General features: G+C 42.2%; 2 protein-coding genes across 3 annotated transcripts in view; both read right to left on the bottom strand.

The window, feature by feature from the left end:
* Positions 1–8,987, bottom strand: part of WDR45B (WD repeat domain 45B) — a 30,916-nt gene extending 21,929 nt beyond the window's left edge. The window contains exons 1-2 of one of the 2 annotated variants that reach the window (XM_065415344.1): positions 8,845–8,987; positions 7,184–7,243 (exon numbers count right to left, since the gene is read on the bottom strand). In XM_065415344.1, the coding sequence (XP_065271416.1) occupies positions 7,184–7,243; positions 8,845–8,911 (127 nt within the window). In that variant the 5' untranslated portion in view covers positions 8,912–8,987. The remainder of the gene's footprint in view (positions 1–7,183; positions 7,244–8,844) is intronic. The other variant, XM_065415345.1, reaches the window with a different exon arrangement.
* A 6,075-nt stretch (positions 8,988–15,062) lies between these two features.
* RAB40B (RAB40B, member RAS oncogene family) overlaps positions 15,063–17,899 on the bottom strand; it is a 45,172-nt gene continuing 42,335 nt past the window's right edge. Inside the window, exon 6 of the mRNA XM_065415559.1 lies at positions 15,063–15,990. Coding sequence (XP_065271631.1) covers positions 15,719–15,990 — 272 coding nt within the window. The 3' untranslated portion in view covers positions 15,063–15,718. The remainder of the gene's footprint in view (positions 15,991–17,899) is intronic.

Here is a 17,899-nt window from a genome sequence, read left to right as displayed (position 1 = left end):
AAAGATATTACTTCATCCACCTGGTCTATTGTATCCTGGGCCCAATCCAACTACAACACAGCAAACAATAATTTACAAGTGGCATACCAAAATTTATAGAGAACTTTGAGATACAAGGTCACAAAATAATTGGAACAAGTTTGATTTTATTCCTCTGAAATTTTTTTAAACAACCTTTTATACAAAAGTTGAAAACTTGTGTATTAAGTGTCTATCCATAAGGAACATGATTTGCTGATGTTTATTGTCCTGGTAATGTATGTGGCAACACTGTATGTAAAGTTATAAGATTCTACTGTATGATGTTAGTAAAGGCTAGTCTACACTAGAAGTGCTACAGTTCAGTTCTGCTACTGTAATGCGTCTGGTGATGACACTCTATGCCAACATGAGAGCTCTCTCCTGTTGGCATAATAAAACCACCTCCGTGAGAGGTGGTAGCTACATTGGCAGAAGCTCTCCCACTGACAAGCACTGTCCACACCAGCACTTAGGTCAGTGTAACTTGCGTCACTCAGGGGGTGGCTTATTCACACCCCAGAACGACATAAATTGTGCGGAGATAGGGCTTGTCTACGCTACAGGTTAAGATCTATTCCAAATCTGGGGAAGCAGCCACAAACCAGTTCCTCAGAGACAAAAGGCAAACTGGTGTCAACGAAATCAAATGGACCATCACCTGGTTAAGTGGCCATTCTTTAGCAGGAAAAAGGGTATGAGTGAGAAATTTACATCTTGTCAAAGGAACAGTTGGAGGTTCCCATCCCCACAGACTATGTCTCCTGAAACCCAGCAGGAGAAAATTCTCAAAGAAGAGGAAAAGGCACAAGAAGGGGAATAGATGCCTCAAAATATTCCTCCCTCTCTCTCTACCCACAGCAGCCACAACACCTGAGTAACAAAGAAAAAGCCTAGGACTGAGGAAGGGATCCTTTCTGAAAGGAATTCAGCCAGTAAAACTGCTGAATTATGTGGTGAGAGACTTTTGTTTTGGATTCACTTAGCTTGTTGCATGCATTTTACCTTTTATTTCCTTGTAACCAATGATGACTTTTATGCCTTGTTATTTTAATCACTTAAAATCTCTCTGTAGTTAATAAATTTGTTTTATCTAAATCAGTGTGCTTGGATTGAAGTGTTTGGGGAACTCCATTTGAATGATATGCACAAATCCTGTAATTTCTATTAATAAAATGACATTTATATGAGCTTGTGCTGCCCAGGACAGGGCTGGACACTACAAGATGTGCATTTCTGAGGGAAAGTCTGGGACTGGGAATTTGCTGATGTTGCTCTGCAGCATAATTCAAGAGTATCTGTCCATAGCACTCACACAGTATAGCTGGGAGTAATTTACATGCTGGAGGCTGTGTGCGAGCAGACCAGGTAGCAGTGTAAAAGGCATGCCAGGTTGGAGAATTGAGGGGAAACTGCTGTTCAACAGATTGTACCCCAGGTAATGTCACAAACATCTACTCCAAAATAATAAAAACAAGGGTCTTGTCAGGCTCTGAGTTAAACACCCCAAATTAATATCCACAAAATTAATGAAAACCTTACTTCACACTTTCCTTCATCTTGCCAAACTATTTGCTCAGATCCCTATGTCCAATTGTTCCTGTATGTCAAAATAGCTTAGTTGTTCTGCAGCTGAATGGCAGAGAGAGCCTGGAAATAAGGTTCAGACTGCATATTTTTCTCACTTTTGTAAACCCTTTACAGCAAGCAGACATCTTATGATAGCTGTACTTTATCTATAATGTTTATTATGGATACCTACAATTAATGAAGCGACATATCCCCAAAATGATTATATCTGGTACTCTAGATCAGTGTTTCTTAATGACTGCCCCATGGACTGTCACTAGACCCTGAGATCTCCCTGACACAGTTTAGGAAGGCAGCAAGCCAGTCCCTGGGATCATTATGCCGCATAAATATATGCGGTGAAGCATCTGCATGCCACCAAGGATATTCAGAATCTTTTGACTATGGATCATCAACTATATACTGGAATTATTTTACAGATAATTTTAAGATAGGTATGGCTGATATGGCACAGTCACTGAAAAACAAATAGATTCAACATTTTTGTTTTTCCTGAAATTTTAACTAGCTTGCATCAGCAAATTATAAATTTCAGGAAAATAATTTGTTGAGGACTGACAGCATCCTGTATTTGTTTGCATGGACCTTCCAGGTCAGCAGTCAAGATAGTACTTGGTATACGGAGAAATCCCTACCCTTCTCACAGAGGGCTGAAATACTGCCAGAATTTTAAATTAACCCAATAGCCTATTAAGCTGTTTCAGTCTAGGCCAGCGGTAGGCAACCTATGGCACGCGTGCCAAAGGCGGCACGCGAGCTGATTTTCAGTGGCACTCACACTGCCCGGGTCCTGGCCACTGATCTGGGGGGCTCCGCATTTTAATTTAATTTTAAATTAAGCTTCTTAAACATTTTAAAAGCCTTATTTACTTTGCATACAACAATAGTTTAGTTATATATTATAGATTTATAGAAAGACCTTCTAAAAACTGGCACGTGAAACCTTACATTAGAGTGAATAAATGAAGACTCTGCATACCACTTCTGAAAAGTTGCCGAACCCTGGTCTAGGCCAACAAAAAAGTTTGAGGGAAAAGAGATGGACGAAAATGACATTAGAAGTTTGTGCTGAGAACTTTGAATTGTTAAATCACTGGATTTTTTAGGGTATTCATTCTCTTTTCCTCAGTTTTATTGCCATCTTACTTTAAGAGACAGTTTCTTTTCAAATATGATCATCCACCAGCTTGATTAGTTGGAGGGGAGCCATTATACCATGCACAGGATGCAAGTTTGGGAGTGTCCTTAGGATTCCTGCTGACTGAGCTCACGGAAAGCAACAATTACAACAGGTGCACTACTCCTCACATTGATGTCAGCAGGTGCTTTGCCACAGATTTTCAATAGGTGTAGTATCAGGCTTTTATTTCGCAAGCACTCATAGCCAGCACACACCCAGGGCAACATAAGCAGCTACCTCTGCATCTGCTTTCAGTACTACAAAAATCATCAGAAGAGAAGAGAAAGGCCAATGATTTTCTTCACAGCTACTCATGTACTAGTTTGTAGAGCACAACTTCAAGCTAAGCTTTGATATTTCTGCTTGGCTCAGTTTCTAAAAAAGTTCCATATGTGTGAGAGTGTATACACATGGAAAAGGGCAAATGCCTAATATTTACCAATCAAAAAAGTCTTTTTACTAACTATAATATTAAAGATGCTTTAATGTGTTGAACTGAGAGGATTCTAGTCAAGCTAGATCCACAGCTTCATTTTGCCAGGTGTCATTGATTTGCAACATACATCAAGCTGACAAAGCAAAGGGCTAGTTCCATGAGCTGCAACTATGGAGTTAATAAATTGATAAGTTATCTGACAAACCTTACAACTGGCTCTAAGGCTCTGTAGTTTTTTCCCCCACAAGGGAGAAATTCTCTTTCCAAGGTAATGGCAAGCATGGTATGGCGATGATATAGTTCTGGATGAGAGCTGATATTTCTTGGAGGCTATTTTTGCAAATTAAATTTCCTTTTGACGAGAGGCTCACTATAGAATGATGGATATATTTCCCGTGTACGGTGGTCGTAAAGTAATGCTTTTTTTAAAAAATTGTTAGATACTAAAAAAGGCTTTTAAATGCTGCTTTATATTTGTGAAGTACCAGCATTGTATGACAAACCCGAATAGACTGTAGGTTAGCAGACATTAAAATTTGCTATAATACCACTGCATGTTTTCTACAAAGGCAGACTCCCCAGGGTAAGGGAACTAGAAGGAAAGCGCAGACATTCCCAAGAAACTTAACTGAACACACTATATTTAGGGTATGTCTACTTTGCAGCTGGGAGTGTGCTTCCCAGCCCAGGTAGACAGACTCCCACTAGCTTTGCTCGGCCTAGCTCACTCAAAATAGCAGTGTGGACACTGCAGCATGGGCAGCAGCTCAAGCTAGCCACCCAAGCTTAGACCCAAGCGGTCAGATTGGCTCAGACTAGCCACCCAAGGCCAAGCCTATGCCCATACCACAATGTCCACACTGCTATTTACAGTGCACTAGCTCAAGCAAAGCTAGTGTAAGTCTGCCTACCTGGGATAGGAGGCATGCTCCAAGCTGCAGTGTAGGAATATTGTCAGAGACCACCTCAGCAGTTGCTGGAGTGGGAGAAGGAAGGAAACAAGAATGAGCTTCCATATTTAAGGGTTTTGTTTTTTTCTCGACAGTGAAAACTATGCAAGACAAGAGGACTCTAAGTTCATAGTCCAGAGGTTTGAGGAGGAGAGAAGTTTAACAGCAGTTTATTCATCACTGCTACAAGCCTGATCCAAGAACTTTGCAATTATTGTATTTATTTGATTCTTTTAACCCTCACCTTTCTTTCTTTTTATAAATAAACCTTTAGATATTAGATACTAAAGGATTGGCAACAGCGTGATTATTGGGTAAGATCTGAGTTATATACTGACTGGGGTATGTGTCTGGTGCTTTGGGATCAGAAGAACCCTTTTGTTTGATGAAATTGGTTTTAAATAACCACTCATCATTAAGTCTAGTGTCTGGGTGTTGAATCCAGGACAGTAATACCTAAGGAGGCTGCATTTCTGACTTCTTGTTAGCCGGTGTGGTAAGACAGAAGTTTACTTTTGTTGCTGGATTGGTATACCTCATGGAGGAATAACCACCGGTTTTGGTGTGTGTCCACCCTTTTTCCCAGCAGCTTGTCCTGAATTTGGTATTCTCAGTTGTGACCCACGGAAGCATGGTGACAATCTCTGCTTCACATGACAAGCTGCTCTGAACCTTTCAGGTGAAAGACTGGACCAAGCAAAAGATACAGATGTTGACTCGGACAGGAGGTATCATTACTACACTTTCAACTCTGTAACTTGTGTTTCCATAACCTAAGAATAAGAAGAAGCTCTTATTCCTGTGACAATTCCAAGTGACTTAGGAGCCCAAATCCCATTTTCAACAGTGGCTTAGGCATACAGATGCCTAAGTCTCACTGAAGAAAATCAAAGGGACTTAAATGCTGTATAAAATTTTCAAAGGCACCTAGAATCATAAGTATTATTTTCTTTACTTTTATCCTTTCTTATTTAAAGAAAAAAGTAGTACATTGTTTAATCTGCAACTATAACTTGAATTTGACTATTATTGGTGGAATGAGTACAGTCTGCCCATATTGACTCAGTGGTACCAAAGTAAAAAGGGAGGGCTTGGAAGGGGCTGAAATGCTTGCCCTAGGAAGCGCCATGTTGCATAGAGGAAATATTTTTACTTTAGGATCGAGGATACATAGATGTGTTGTTATATTGATGTCTAACAGCATCCTCCGATCTACGCACATTAGCTAAGACTGCACGCTTTGTCTAAAACCTGTCAGCTGCAAAGTCAATTCTGCATCATGAGGTCTAACCATTTTGTTTTGCTCTGTTAGGCTTGAGAAAGGGAGAACAGCCTAATAGCTTGAACACAGGACTGACAGACAACTTCTAGATTCTATTATCAACTCTGTCATATGCAGTATGACACCTAGGGGGCAGGGGGCATGAAAGGAGAGGAAACCCTCAGTATGTGAAACTACTCCTTCCTTAGGTGACAAGATTATGAGGTTTCTTTCATTTGTTCATTAATTTGTGAAGTGCTTTGAGATCCTTGGACAGAAAACACTACAGAAGTGACTAGAATTAAGATTATATCAAACTTTAAATTAATAAAAACTTTGAAAAAAATTTTGTTGTGAACTACTTGACAGCACTTAGTCTTTTCTATAAGATAATTAAACTTCAATGCAAAGGGATAGCTCAGTGGTTTGAGCATTGGCCTGCTAAACCCAGAGTTGTGAGTTCAATCCTTGAGGGGGCCACTTAAAGATCTTGGAGAAAATCAGTACTTGGTCCTGCTAGTGAAGGCAGGGGGCTGGACTCGATGACCTTTCGGGGTCCCTTCCAGTTCTATGAGATAGGTATATCTCCATATAAATATATATATAAAAAAATAGTAGTAATATTGCTCGAAGCATAAGAGGAAAATATGGATTTCTGATACTGCAGATGAAACATGCTAGTCACAGAAGTAAGGTCTTTTCCAGCCCTATTAGATCATTCCTGTGAGTACAGGATTGACTATTCTTGAGCTATGAGAAATTAGGTTATTGCAAAATTATATGCAAGCACCCACACTAAGTTTCAGCACTCCAGTGACTCAGATTTCTATTTTTGGTTAGTAGGAAAATGGAAGAAGTAGTGAGGTTTTCCTCCTAACTACTGTTTTTAGAATTACATTCAAAATGACCAGGAAAAAAAAAAAAAAAAAAAAACCTAATAAGGGCTAGTCTACATTCGCAATGCTAGTCTACGCGGCAGCGCTTTAACATGGCTTGTGTGGTTGCGACAGAGTGCTGGGAGAGCTTTCTGCCAGCACTCTTTTTTTGTTTGTTTGTTTTTAACAACACACCTCCAGGAGGGGCGCTGAAACTTGCTGAGCTCAGGCAGGTGTTTTTTCACACCCGAGCGAGAAAGTTGCAGCACTGTAAATTGCCAGTGTAGACAAGCCCTCAGATAAGCACTTTTGCATCCTAAATGTTATCAGGTATCATAATGGTTAGGCTATTTTTTAAATGTACAAATATACCACATATAACTGGAAAGAGTTACAATAGCTTGCAAACAGAACTTCCCTCACTTTCTTTGCCTCTATAACTAGGGGACTGTTTAATTTACCAGTTTAATTAGAATAGGTACCTAACAATGCAGTTAAGGGAAGCTCCTCAGCTCAGGGACTATCTTCCTAAGAGTCTGTACAACTCCTTCATACATTTTGGGGTGCTACCATAATTAAATAATGCTCAGCATCAGGGGTGTCATTTCAGACAAATGCAAGGGGTGGGGGCAAAGTTGCATCAGCATATACAACATTCTCTGTCCCAATTGGCATCATTAAGAATTACTACTAGGCGATTATTTCTTTTCTAATGACACATAAAAAGTTGTGTTACAACTTAAATATCTTTCACTGCAGTGACTAGTGATTTTAGGTGCCTAAATTTAAAAGGGAACCTGATTTTCAGAAAGTGCCAAAGGACCCGCCAACTGAAAAGCAGGGACACCCAAAAAAAAAAAAAAAATCACTAACCACTTTTGAAAATTCTGGTCACAGACTTTGGCTCCAAAGCATTCTTCTCAGACTTGATGGCTGAGAGAAACACAAACAAATGAGGGCATGGCACTGCAAATACCATATAGAAATATCCCTCTACTTTAAGGGACACAATAGCTGCATCTACACTGGTAAAATCCAGATAAATAATGCCCCACCAGCAGTAGCAAGAGTGGAAAATGTAGTGTACACAAGATGGTAGCAAAAACACTGGCACTTTGTCGATGTGATAGCTTTCACTGTTCTTAGCATGTATAGAACTACATGCCAGATTTTTCCTAATATACAAAAAGCATCTCTAAACAGGATTATTGCAGAAGCCACACTATGAAGTGGTCCTAATTCTAACATTTAATTTCCCTAACAGCACTTAAGCTAAAACGGTTAACCACTGTCACACTCCAAAATACAAACCACTTCCCAAACCTGCTTTAGTATTTGAAGATTTACAGTTGTGGTGCCCTAGAGTAAAGCCACACAGCCCCTGAATTTAGTCAAAAGAACAGAAGTACTTGTGGCACTTTAGAGACTAACACATTTATTTGAGCATCAGCTTTCGTGGGTTACAGCCCACTGCTTCAGATGCATAGAATGGAACATATATTGAGGAGATATATATACACATACAGAGAGCATGAAAAGGTGGAAGTAGCCATACCAACTGTAAGAGGCCAATCAATTGAGATGAGCTATCATCAGCAGGAGAAAAAAAAAACTTTTGAAGTGAGAGGTCAAGACAGTGCCTAGGGCTGCAGCTAAACAGCACAGTGTGGTGTCACCAGGAAGGCGAGGAGGACATGCTTCCACACACAAGCTGCCCTGGAGTGGCATTTCAGCCCCACTCCAACCAACAACAGGTCATACTCCCCTTTGCTTCATGGTGAACCCCACTCCCTCCGCAGCCGGGGGGGCTAGTTTGTGTTGTCCCAAAACTTTTGGGGTTTTTTTTGGGGGGGGGGGAGAAGAGGAGAAGAAAGGGAAGGATTGAGGACAAAAGGAAGAAATATTTCCCCATTGCAACACCCTCCCCCACTACCCTCCCAGCCGACTCCTCCCCCGACCCCACACAACCCCTCCACTCCTAGCCCCACGCACCCGCGGCCCCGCCACCCCCTCACTCCCAGACACCCCCCGTTCCCCGCCCCCGCGGCCCCGCCACCCCCCCTGCACCCGCAGCCCCGCCATCCCCTCACTCCCAGACACCTCCCCGCCCCGCACCCGCAGCCCCGCCATCCCCTCACTCCCAGACACCTCCCCGCCCCGCACCCGCAGCCCCGCCATCCCCTCACTCCCAGACACCTCCCCGCCCCGCACCCGCAGCCCCGCCATCCCCTCACTCCCAGACACCTCCCCGCCCCGCACCCGCAGCCCCGCCATCCCCTCACTCCCAGACACCTCCCCGCCCCGCACCCGCAGCCCCGCCATCCCCTCACTCCCAGACACCTCCCCGCCCCGCACCCGCAGCCCCGCCATCCCCTCACTCCCAGACACCTCCCCGCCCCGCACCCGCGGCCCCGCCGCTCCCAGACACCTCCCCTCCCCGACAAACCCCACAGGAACCCAACCTACTCCTACGATGCCCCCACACCCGATTCCCCTGGTTCGGCCGCAGCTCCCCGCTCCCTCCGGCCCCTCACCATGGTCCTGGTTGAAGCCGGCGTACAGCAGCCCGTTGCCGTGCGGGTTGGCCGGCAGCAGGTTCATGGCTGCTGCCGGATGCGTGGCTGGCCCGGGGCCTTTAAACCATCGCGGCCCCGGACGGACTGAGCCCCGCCGCAGCCCAGACGCCGACACTCCCCGCGGCCAGCGGGCGGGCACAGGGACAGGCCAGCGGCTGCTTCCGACCCCGCCAGGCCGCGCGCCGAGCCAGATACCATCCACCCGCCAGGCCGGGGAGCGCCGAGCAATCGAACCGCCGCCCGCGGAGGCCGCCCCCTTTCCCCACACGGGCAAGGCAACCCCTCCCCCACCTCCTCCGGAGACCCACCCCGGACGGGCATGTGGGATCCACTGCCCCCCTCCTGGGGCAGGGTGACCCGGGGCTGGCATGGGGGGATCCAGTGCCCACCCCGGGGCTGCAATGGGGGATCCACTGTTCCCCTCCCGGGGCTGTCATGGGGGATCTACTCCCCTTTCCTCCAGGACTGCCTGGGGAGTCTTCTAGCCCCTGAGGAATCTCCCCTCACTTCCCACCACCCCAGAGGGAAGCTCTGATTTAGTTGGGGTTGGTCCTGCTTTGAGCAGGGGGTTGGACTAGATGACCTCCTGAGGCCTCTTCCAACCCTAATCTTTTATGATTCCTTCTGGGGCTGCTTTGAGGGAGGCTCACATATGGGGTTGGCAAAGGTGGAGCCTGGATCTGGGTATGCATTGAGGACCTAGAAGTCCTCTGTGTAGCACCCATGCAAACTGTGCTAAGGCAGGAATTTTCTGTTTCTATTGTGTTATTCTCTGTGCCCTCCAGCTCAACACATTTCAGTGGAGTACTGTACAAAGGGGTGCCCTGCCTTTTCTCCCCTCCCCCCCCCCATGTCCCTGATTACACCATTCAAATGGTGGCAGGTATGGAACATTCCCTTCTCTCCCTGGGCATTGCTACAGCTCTCCAACATGCTGTGCCCCATTCTCAATCCAAATTCTGCCCTAGGTACTGATGGGTCATCACCCATCTTGATCTGAACAATGGCTGTATCTCAATACGGGTTTGTGTGTGCAATACCCCATTGCGATCTAAGTGCTACCGCCTGGCCGGTCATAACTGAATGCACAGTGGTCACTTGAACTTTCTGCCAAATAAATCACGCCCTTCATAGCCTTCTACATAGCCACAGGGGCACCAAAACTTTTCATACTAGAGCCATGTTAGCAGTTTGGATGGGAGCCTCAAGGGTTACCCTTAATTTATATAAAATGGAGCAGATTGTTGCAGCTAAACTCATCTTTAATAAAGAGATGCAGCCCACAGAGGCTCCAGGTTGTGACACTGCCTCCCTTTGCTCAAGAAAGAGTGTCGCATTCAGGACCTCGATACTACTGATGTTTCTATTTAGGTACAGCCTATAGACCCCATTCAGGATAGGTATCCAACTGTCCTAGGCACTGTACAAACATAAAAAGACACAATTATTGCCTCAAAGAGTTTGTAATCTAGTTTAAGACAAGGTGCAACAAGTAAGTGTAACAAACAATAGGAGGGAAAGGGGATGAGGATGGGAAAACAAAAAGATGAAATATTAACAGTGTAACACTGTTCTAACCATTTTTCAGCCAATCACTGCCTATTTCAATTTTATTGTTATTCTTTTGTAACCACTGCCTGTTTTTTTTTTTTTATTGTTACTAGCTATTACTATTGGGTTTGTGTGTGTGTACTACAGAGGATGCAAGCTACATGACCACTCCCAAAATAGCTACAGCTGAGGATATTGAGAGCAATACATTTAAAAAGAGGGAAAAGGGAAAACATTATTTTGCTTGACTGATCTCAGTATATTTATTATTACACACACACACAATAAGTGAAAATAATGTTACTAAGTAAGGCCCTGATCCTTCAATGACTTTTGCACATGCTTAATGTTATACACTGTGAATATTCCCAAAACAAAGCCACTGTGAGCTCAATGGGACTGCTCACAGTCCATAACATTAAGCATGTACCTGAGTCTTTGAAGAATCAAGGCCTGAGACTAAAGTCAATCTCTCAAAAGTTAGACAATGCCAGAATCAAAGTGGCATGGGCATGTGGTCTCCTTGTGTAGTCTTATACTTACATGTTCATGTACTAATTTTTCCACAGAGACCCAGCCTCATTCAGCAGTCAGGATGAACAGTACTTACTGAATGAGGTGGCCACTCAAGATTTCTTTTTATCTTTGTCATGCACTGTTATGGCACAGGCCTTATTGATTACACTCTAAATTGTGCCACTTGGCTGCAGCCACAAAGGACCATTATACCAGTTGGGGATCACCTGAGCACAGGGACATTCTGTCCATGTACTCTTTTCCTCAACAATGTCCCATACACAGGAGTTCTTAGCTAGCCAAATCCACTGGTTTGGTTCCTTTGTACTGACAGAGAGGCAGAGTAGAAATCTGACTCTGAGAATGCAGAAGAGGGACCCATATTTAATTTTATACTCTCCTATTTGTATCTTCTCTTGCTATGCCATATCAGCCCCCTTGCCATGTAATGTATGGACTCTGCAGTATGCAGTACTAGGGCAGCCTTTACCAAGAGCATGAGAAGTGAGGTGAATTTTTATCCCTCTTATCGAGAGGCTTTGGCTACCATTTGCCCAAGAGATCCACATTTAGAGAGTGCCCAGCTTCCCAGGATATCCCAGAAAGAGCTTTTTATCATCTGTGACCCTTCCTTTACAATGTGCTCTATTGTAGGCCTCTCCTTAGAGACCATTCTAGAGCTACTAATGCAGAATCTGACTGCTTACAGGTTTGGTGGTGGTAGATACTGAAAAATCTATTACACCATTTCTCTAAAAACTGCACTGACTACCTGTTAATTTCCAAGTGCAATTCAGGATGCCTGCTTTGATCTTCAACATCCTGTGTGGTTTGAGCCCTGTCTCTTTGGGAGACTCTCTCCCCCATGGTATTGCCATTGTTGAGATCTCCTAGGGAAAAGATGTTCTCCGTAGATGGCCCCCAACCACTGTATCCTCTTACCTCCACCCTCCAACTACTCAAACTATCTGTTAGTGTTTATGGCCTGGTGGAAAGTTTATCAGCCTCTTTTCTCTGATGTTTGTCTATGGCAGTGGTCTCCAAAGTGGGGTGCGCAAGAGGATCCTTGGGGGTGCACGGCAGGAGGAGGAGCGCTTTTTTTTTTTTGCTTCGTCAGTTCGGGCGGGAGTCTGAGCGGCTTTTGCTTTTTTTTGCACTTCGGCAAAAATGGTAGAGCCGACGGCAGGGGGTGCATGCTAAATTTTTTTTACTGATGGGGTGCGCAATCAAAAAAGTTTGGAGATCACTGGTCGATGGGGTAGGATGAAGTTGGATAAGTTGGTGTGTAATGTAATTTGAGGGGTTAGGTAAAAGTCTTTTGTTTTTAAGAGTTATCTATGTTGTTAAATATCATACAGGCACCCAGCAAAGTTGCATTGGTTGCATTTTACACATTTTTGAATAAGCATGCACTGTGAAGCAAATTACCTCTCTCTGCCTACTAGCCAGCACACCCTGTCTTCTTGAAATTACAGTTGGGAGGTGGAACAATAGCCAAAGCCTCTCCTAAGTGCTCTAGCTTTGCAGAGGGAAGAGAGAGACACACAACAAGACACTCCTCATACAGATAAGGATATTGAATGGCCTGGAAACACCCTTCCTTTGGAATAATTAAGACAAGTATAAAGTTTGCAGGAGAACAAAAACTGAACTTTGCTCTTTTGTGGCTAATTTTCTCTTTGGCATCCAACTGCAGACACACCCTTGAGCAAATCAATGTTTTTCCTCTCACCAAACAGGATCATAACTTTCCTTTTTTTTTTTTATTAAATAAAGAGCGAGCAAAAGAGTTCTAGTCACCCATGTTTTGGGAAACAATTTATTTATAGTTGAAGGGAAAGAATTTGTATAGGACAAAAGCATGGAATTTTGTGAGATCTGAGTTCCTCTGTCCCAGACTTGGTGCCATTTGGAGCAGGCATGTTACTTAACCTCTTTGTGACTCAGTTCCACAGTTTGTAAGATGGAAATGATAATATCACCACCCCCACCACAACTCTGTTCACCCCCCTGCCTCTGAGGTCTGTCATCATTTCTCATTATGTTCGCCAACAAATTCAGAGTGTAAGCTTCTGGGGACAAGGAACTTTTTTAAAGGTTGTCTATAAAGTGACATGCACACTACATAATAAAAATGCCACTACATAAAAGAAAATTGATGGTTTGTGGAGGAAGGATTCTGCCATCACTAGTACTTAGCTTTTTCCCATCTAATGTGATAAAAAAAGAGAATTTCTCTATAGTTTTCTTTTTTGCCAGCCTGTAGCATTTAATTGAAAAATTGTATCTCTGCTATAGAGTTTTATTGGAGGGTTCAAAAAAAAAAAAAAATCCACCTCAGGAAAAAGTTGTTTTCTATTAAATTGTGTAGATGGAATAACTTCTACAGTACTAATAAGGATGGAACTAATAAAATTATGTAGGACTTTTCCATAACACTATGCTCAAATATTATAGTTTTGGACATCTAGCTAGCAGTTTGAGCCTGGTAGCAATGAACCTATTGGAAGCAGGAATAGGTCCTAGAATGCGGATGATTGTTACGGATTTGAGGCAAGACAGCCTGTTGTATTAGGTATGGAAGCTGAGAAAATTGGTTCTAGGCCCAGCACTGCCATATTCCCTTTGTGACTTTGGTCACATCAATTTGGCCAGAGATTTTCTTTTTAAATGTATCCACTATATTTGAATGCTCAGTCTGAGCTACCTAGATCATGATTTTCAGAGGTGTTGAACACCTGTGGCTTCCACTAACTTTTATTTCAGTTGCAGAATGCAACAGCACAAATTGCTTATGTACAGTAATTAAAAACTACAATGAGAGATGAGTGATCTATTACCAATTCAGATAATGCTTTAAACTGATCCCCTAAAATAAACATACCATTAAAGATACAAGTAGAAGTCAGTTGTACTGCTTACCATTTAGGGTTTCCTTTGGGCACTTGGCTTTACATATCAAATCTTATTCTGGAAAATGATCTCACAGTCCAAACTTTCCATTTCCCTCTTGTGCTTGTTTGTTTACCCCTTATTTATTCTGATGAGTAAGGGTAGAGACAGAGCGGTGTTTCAGGATCCAACTATAAATTCATTTGGTGTTTTTAAGAGAATGAAGATTTTACACTTTTACTATTGGACCAAAAGTAAAGAATGTCAACTTGAGGGAGTGTCAGAGCTAATAATAACCCCACTGACCTGCCTTGGTGTAAGAGTTCTAGCAGAACTTGCTCTGCCCTTGCAAAATAGAGACTTTGCTTCTACCCACATGCCTGCTTTGGGATGCTCTGTTTCTGGCTGCACCTGCAATCATTCAGAAGTAATGATTCCCAAAAAGAAAAAAACGGAGTGTGTGTTTCCCCCCACCCCAATTTAATCTTTATAACAGAGCCCCACTTTACTTGAGTGTTACCATCTGATCTTCTAACACATCTGCATCTTGTTATCGTTTATTAATCTTTTTGTTGTGCATAACCTATTGGCTAGAATCCCAATATAGCCTTGGCATTTTGTACCTGATAGACTTGCACCACTAGTGGTCTGTTGCTATGGAGATGTAGGGACATCTATGATGATTCAGAACTACTGCTACTGCAAGATGTTACCAAATTACATTTCAACAGAGGCACTTGTAAATGCTGCAGTGAAGCTACATACCACTCTCACCAAGGGTGCTGGAAATTGGTGTTATCACTCCTCTGCGCGTCAATGAGCCCAGGAGCATGGTGTCACACCATTTCCATCACTTAGACACCTTTCCCCACAAACTGAGGATTTAACTCATACTGCTCTTCAAAACTTCTTATGCCACTTTTGAAGATTTATGCTGTAAGAAGAGCATCCCCATGATCTATGGAACAGCCTCGCCATAAAAGGAGGGCAAGCCACCTACTGAAGAATAAACAACAGGCTTTGTTTTTCCAGGAACATTTATTTTTAAATAATATTGTTCTTTCCCTATAAAGCAGCTCTTCAGTCACATTCTTCTTATGCTTGTTGCAACTATTGTCTTTGGCATTTTCTTCCTAGAACTACCTTGTAGAACATCTGGTACAAAAAATGTAGATTTACAGAAAAATAAGAATATAAACCACAGATTAATCCCCAGAAGTATTAAATAACATAGCAAAAACTTTATCAAATCTGCTTCATACACTAATGGGACAAAAACATGTTGTGCATAATATTCTATATACACATTTGCAGCTTAGTTAAATTAGTGCTTCGAGGTTACCAAGGAAGTTGTACAAAAAATAATCATATCCACTACTTCAATAGTACTAGAATGTCTCACCATTTGTAAAATGTACAATGTATACAATACATTGCATTTAAAAAAAAATCTCTGCTTTAATCTACAAACTGACACACTAATTTTTGCCTATTTGTAAATGAAGTTTGTGATAAAATAGATTTTGATCTAGTGAATTACACAAGTCACTTCCAAGATCTCTTGTAATTAACAACTCAATAAAATGATAATTATTCCCTTTATAAAAAACACATCTCAAAACACAGGCATTGTGCACATCAAAAATTCCAATCTAAAAGTCCAAAAGCAAAGTGTCACATCCACTTCTGTTGCACAGAACACATCATTCATTCCAAAGCAGCATTGTTATAGTGAGCACACTGTAAAATAAGTCTTTCCTTATTTTTGTCAATGTCATGTGATACACGGAGCATGCTCAGCTATTCAACAGGACTCCTTGTGTTCAAGGCTCCACGTGAGGAAAGTCAACCTTGTTTTTCAGCCACATCAGGTTTAGGAAATTTTACAGCTGTTTCTCGTACAGTTTTTTGGTGGGCTCTGTGGGGGACGGATAATTTTAGCTTTCTTTAGGCTGTTCCTTTTGTTGTTGTTGCTGGCAGTGAGTGAGTAGGAGCGTCCATGCATCATCCTGGCATTAAGGCCATTGGCCATAGAGAAAGATTTGAGATGACTTCGTAAGGCAACAGGGAGCGGGAGTTTGTCAACAAGATGCACAGGGGTGCAGGAAACTATGGCACGGCAGCAGAGATCTTGCAGACTCAGTACTTAAAAAAAAAAAAAAACATTATAATACATAGTATGCTTTTGTAAGCCACCTGGTGGCAGCACACACAGTATCATGCGTGTCCATTGTACGTTTAAAACCAATCCTCTAATTTTTCCTCTCTTTACAGTTCATTATACCCTTTCTCAAGTACTAGATACTTGCCCATAACTCTAACCTGCCCAATCTCGCAAGCCCTACACACATGGAACTTTCATTGGTTCAATGAGAGATCTTGCAAAATTGTTCCCCTCTCACCCAAGTTGAATAGACCAAGGGTACCATAAACACCTCAGTGACTTAGAAGCTTAAGTGCCATTTTCAAAAAATTACTTTCATTTCAGTCTCATTGAATGGCAAAGATTTTGAAAACTTTTACCCCAACTCTGCCTAACACTCATACTGAACTCTCATTGCACTGCTTTCCAGTCAGCTGGAATCCCATCGGAATAATAAGACTATTCTTTGAAGCTTTGAATCTCTCACTCTGGTACCCTTATGTCATCCAGAACTGGAGGGAATCATTCAAGCTCATAAGTAAATGTTACTGGTTAAATTATACTACAAACTCCAGCAAAAGACAATTTCAATCTATATTTTTCAAAAAATTAAATTAGCTGCATATTAATTGCTCAGAGCCAGGAAATACATTTAATTTGGATAAATCCCTTGTTGGCATTTGGCAAGGAAAGAATGAATGTTGGAAGTGATTAATATTTTTACTCCCCCCTCCTAAGACTTAAAGCTTAGGAAAGACAGCATCTAGTACAAACTCCTAAAAACGCCACTCACTGCCGCCATAACCCATTCATACATCTCCAGACTTTTCTTCAGAGACTGGGATAATTTGGGATTCGGGATCTGGTGCTCTTGTATGATTTTTGGGATGTCCAATTTTTTTTTTTTTAAGGTTGTGAGGAATATTCTTGTCTTACTGCTTAAGTGAATAAGGAGCGTGATACTGCACAAATCAAAATAAACCTACACCAGTTTGTTAATCTAGTTTTTGGTAGGGTACCTACTTAAGTTAAGGAAATATAAAGCTTCTTCAAAGCCAGTAAGTCCTTTTAAAAGACACTTACATTTTGCTACAATTTGTATCAAAAAACCCCATCCCATTTTTATTCCAATAGAAAAACCCTCTTTAGATATCCAACAATGAGGTCAACTGAGCCCATTTTCATTTAGAAAAACAGTTATTTGTACTCTATGATCCAGTTTTCATTAACCGTCTTAAAGGTTTTGAGACATTTATTATAGACATCAGTTATATGGTAGGTTGGTGGATATCCCTCACAGCAGTACAACCTGTGAAAAAAAAAGCATGACAATCTACCAGCCCAGATACCAAGTCTGCTCTCTCACCTTTACAATGATAAAGAAAAAAATTCATCTGCTCCAGGTGAGAGAGCAAGGAGAATTTTCCAATACTGCAAGAATAGTTTACAACAACAAGTCAAACTAAAAGATCCAGAACAAACCAGAACTAACATTTACTGACAGGTAACCTAAAGGAGTCATTTAGAGGGCGAGGACAGCACTGCATCAATATTTGCTCATATACTTCTTATATCCAAGAAACGTATTGCTCTATTACCAATCTCTTGTTTGTGTCAGAATAGTGAGAAGGTCCAGAGTATACACTTTGGGGAAACATTTTAACAACCTGAAAGAAAGAAAACCTTGGGGCAGATCCACAGATGGTATAACTGTCTTAGGTGGTGTGTGTTTTTGTTTGTTTCTCTGCTCCTCCTTTTCCATGCTTTTTATCTTGGAATCAGCTGAGGTGAGTCATCTAACAATGTACCTGTTCCAGAAATTACTTTGTCAAAGCATAAATTGTAGTAATCCTCAGACAGAGTCCGATCCTGCGAGATGCCGAGCATCCTCAATTCCCGTCGACTTCAAAT

The sequence above is a fragment of the Emys orbicularis genome, chromosome 13, assembly GCF_028017835.1.
Source record: "Emys orbicularis isolate rEmyOrb1 chromosome 13, rEmyOrb1.hap1, whole genome shotgun sequence".
Lineage (NCBI taxonomy): Eukaryota > Metazoa > Chordata > Testudines > Emydidae > Emys > Emys orbicularis.
Note: the sequence above shows the minus strand (reverse complement) of the source record. Positions and strands in the feature narration are given on the sequence as shown.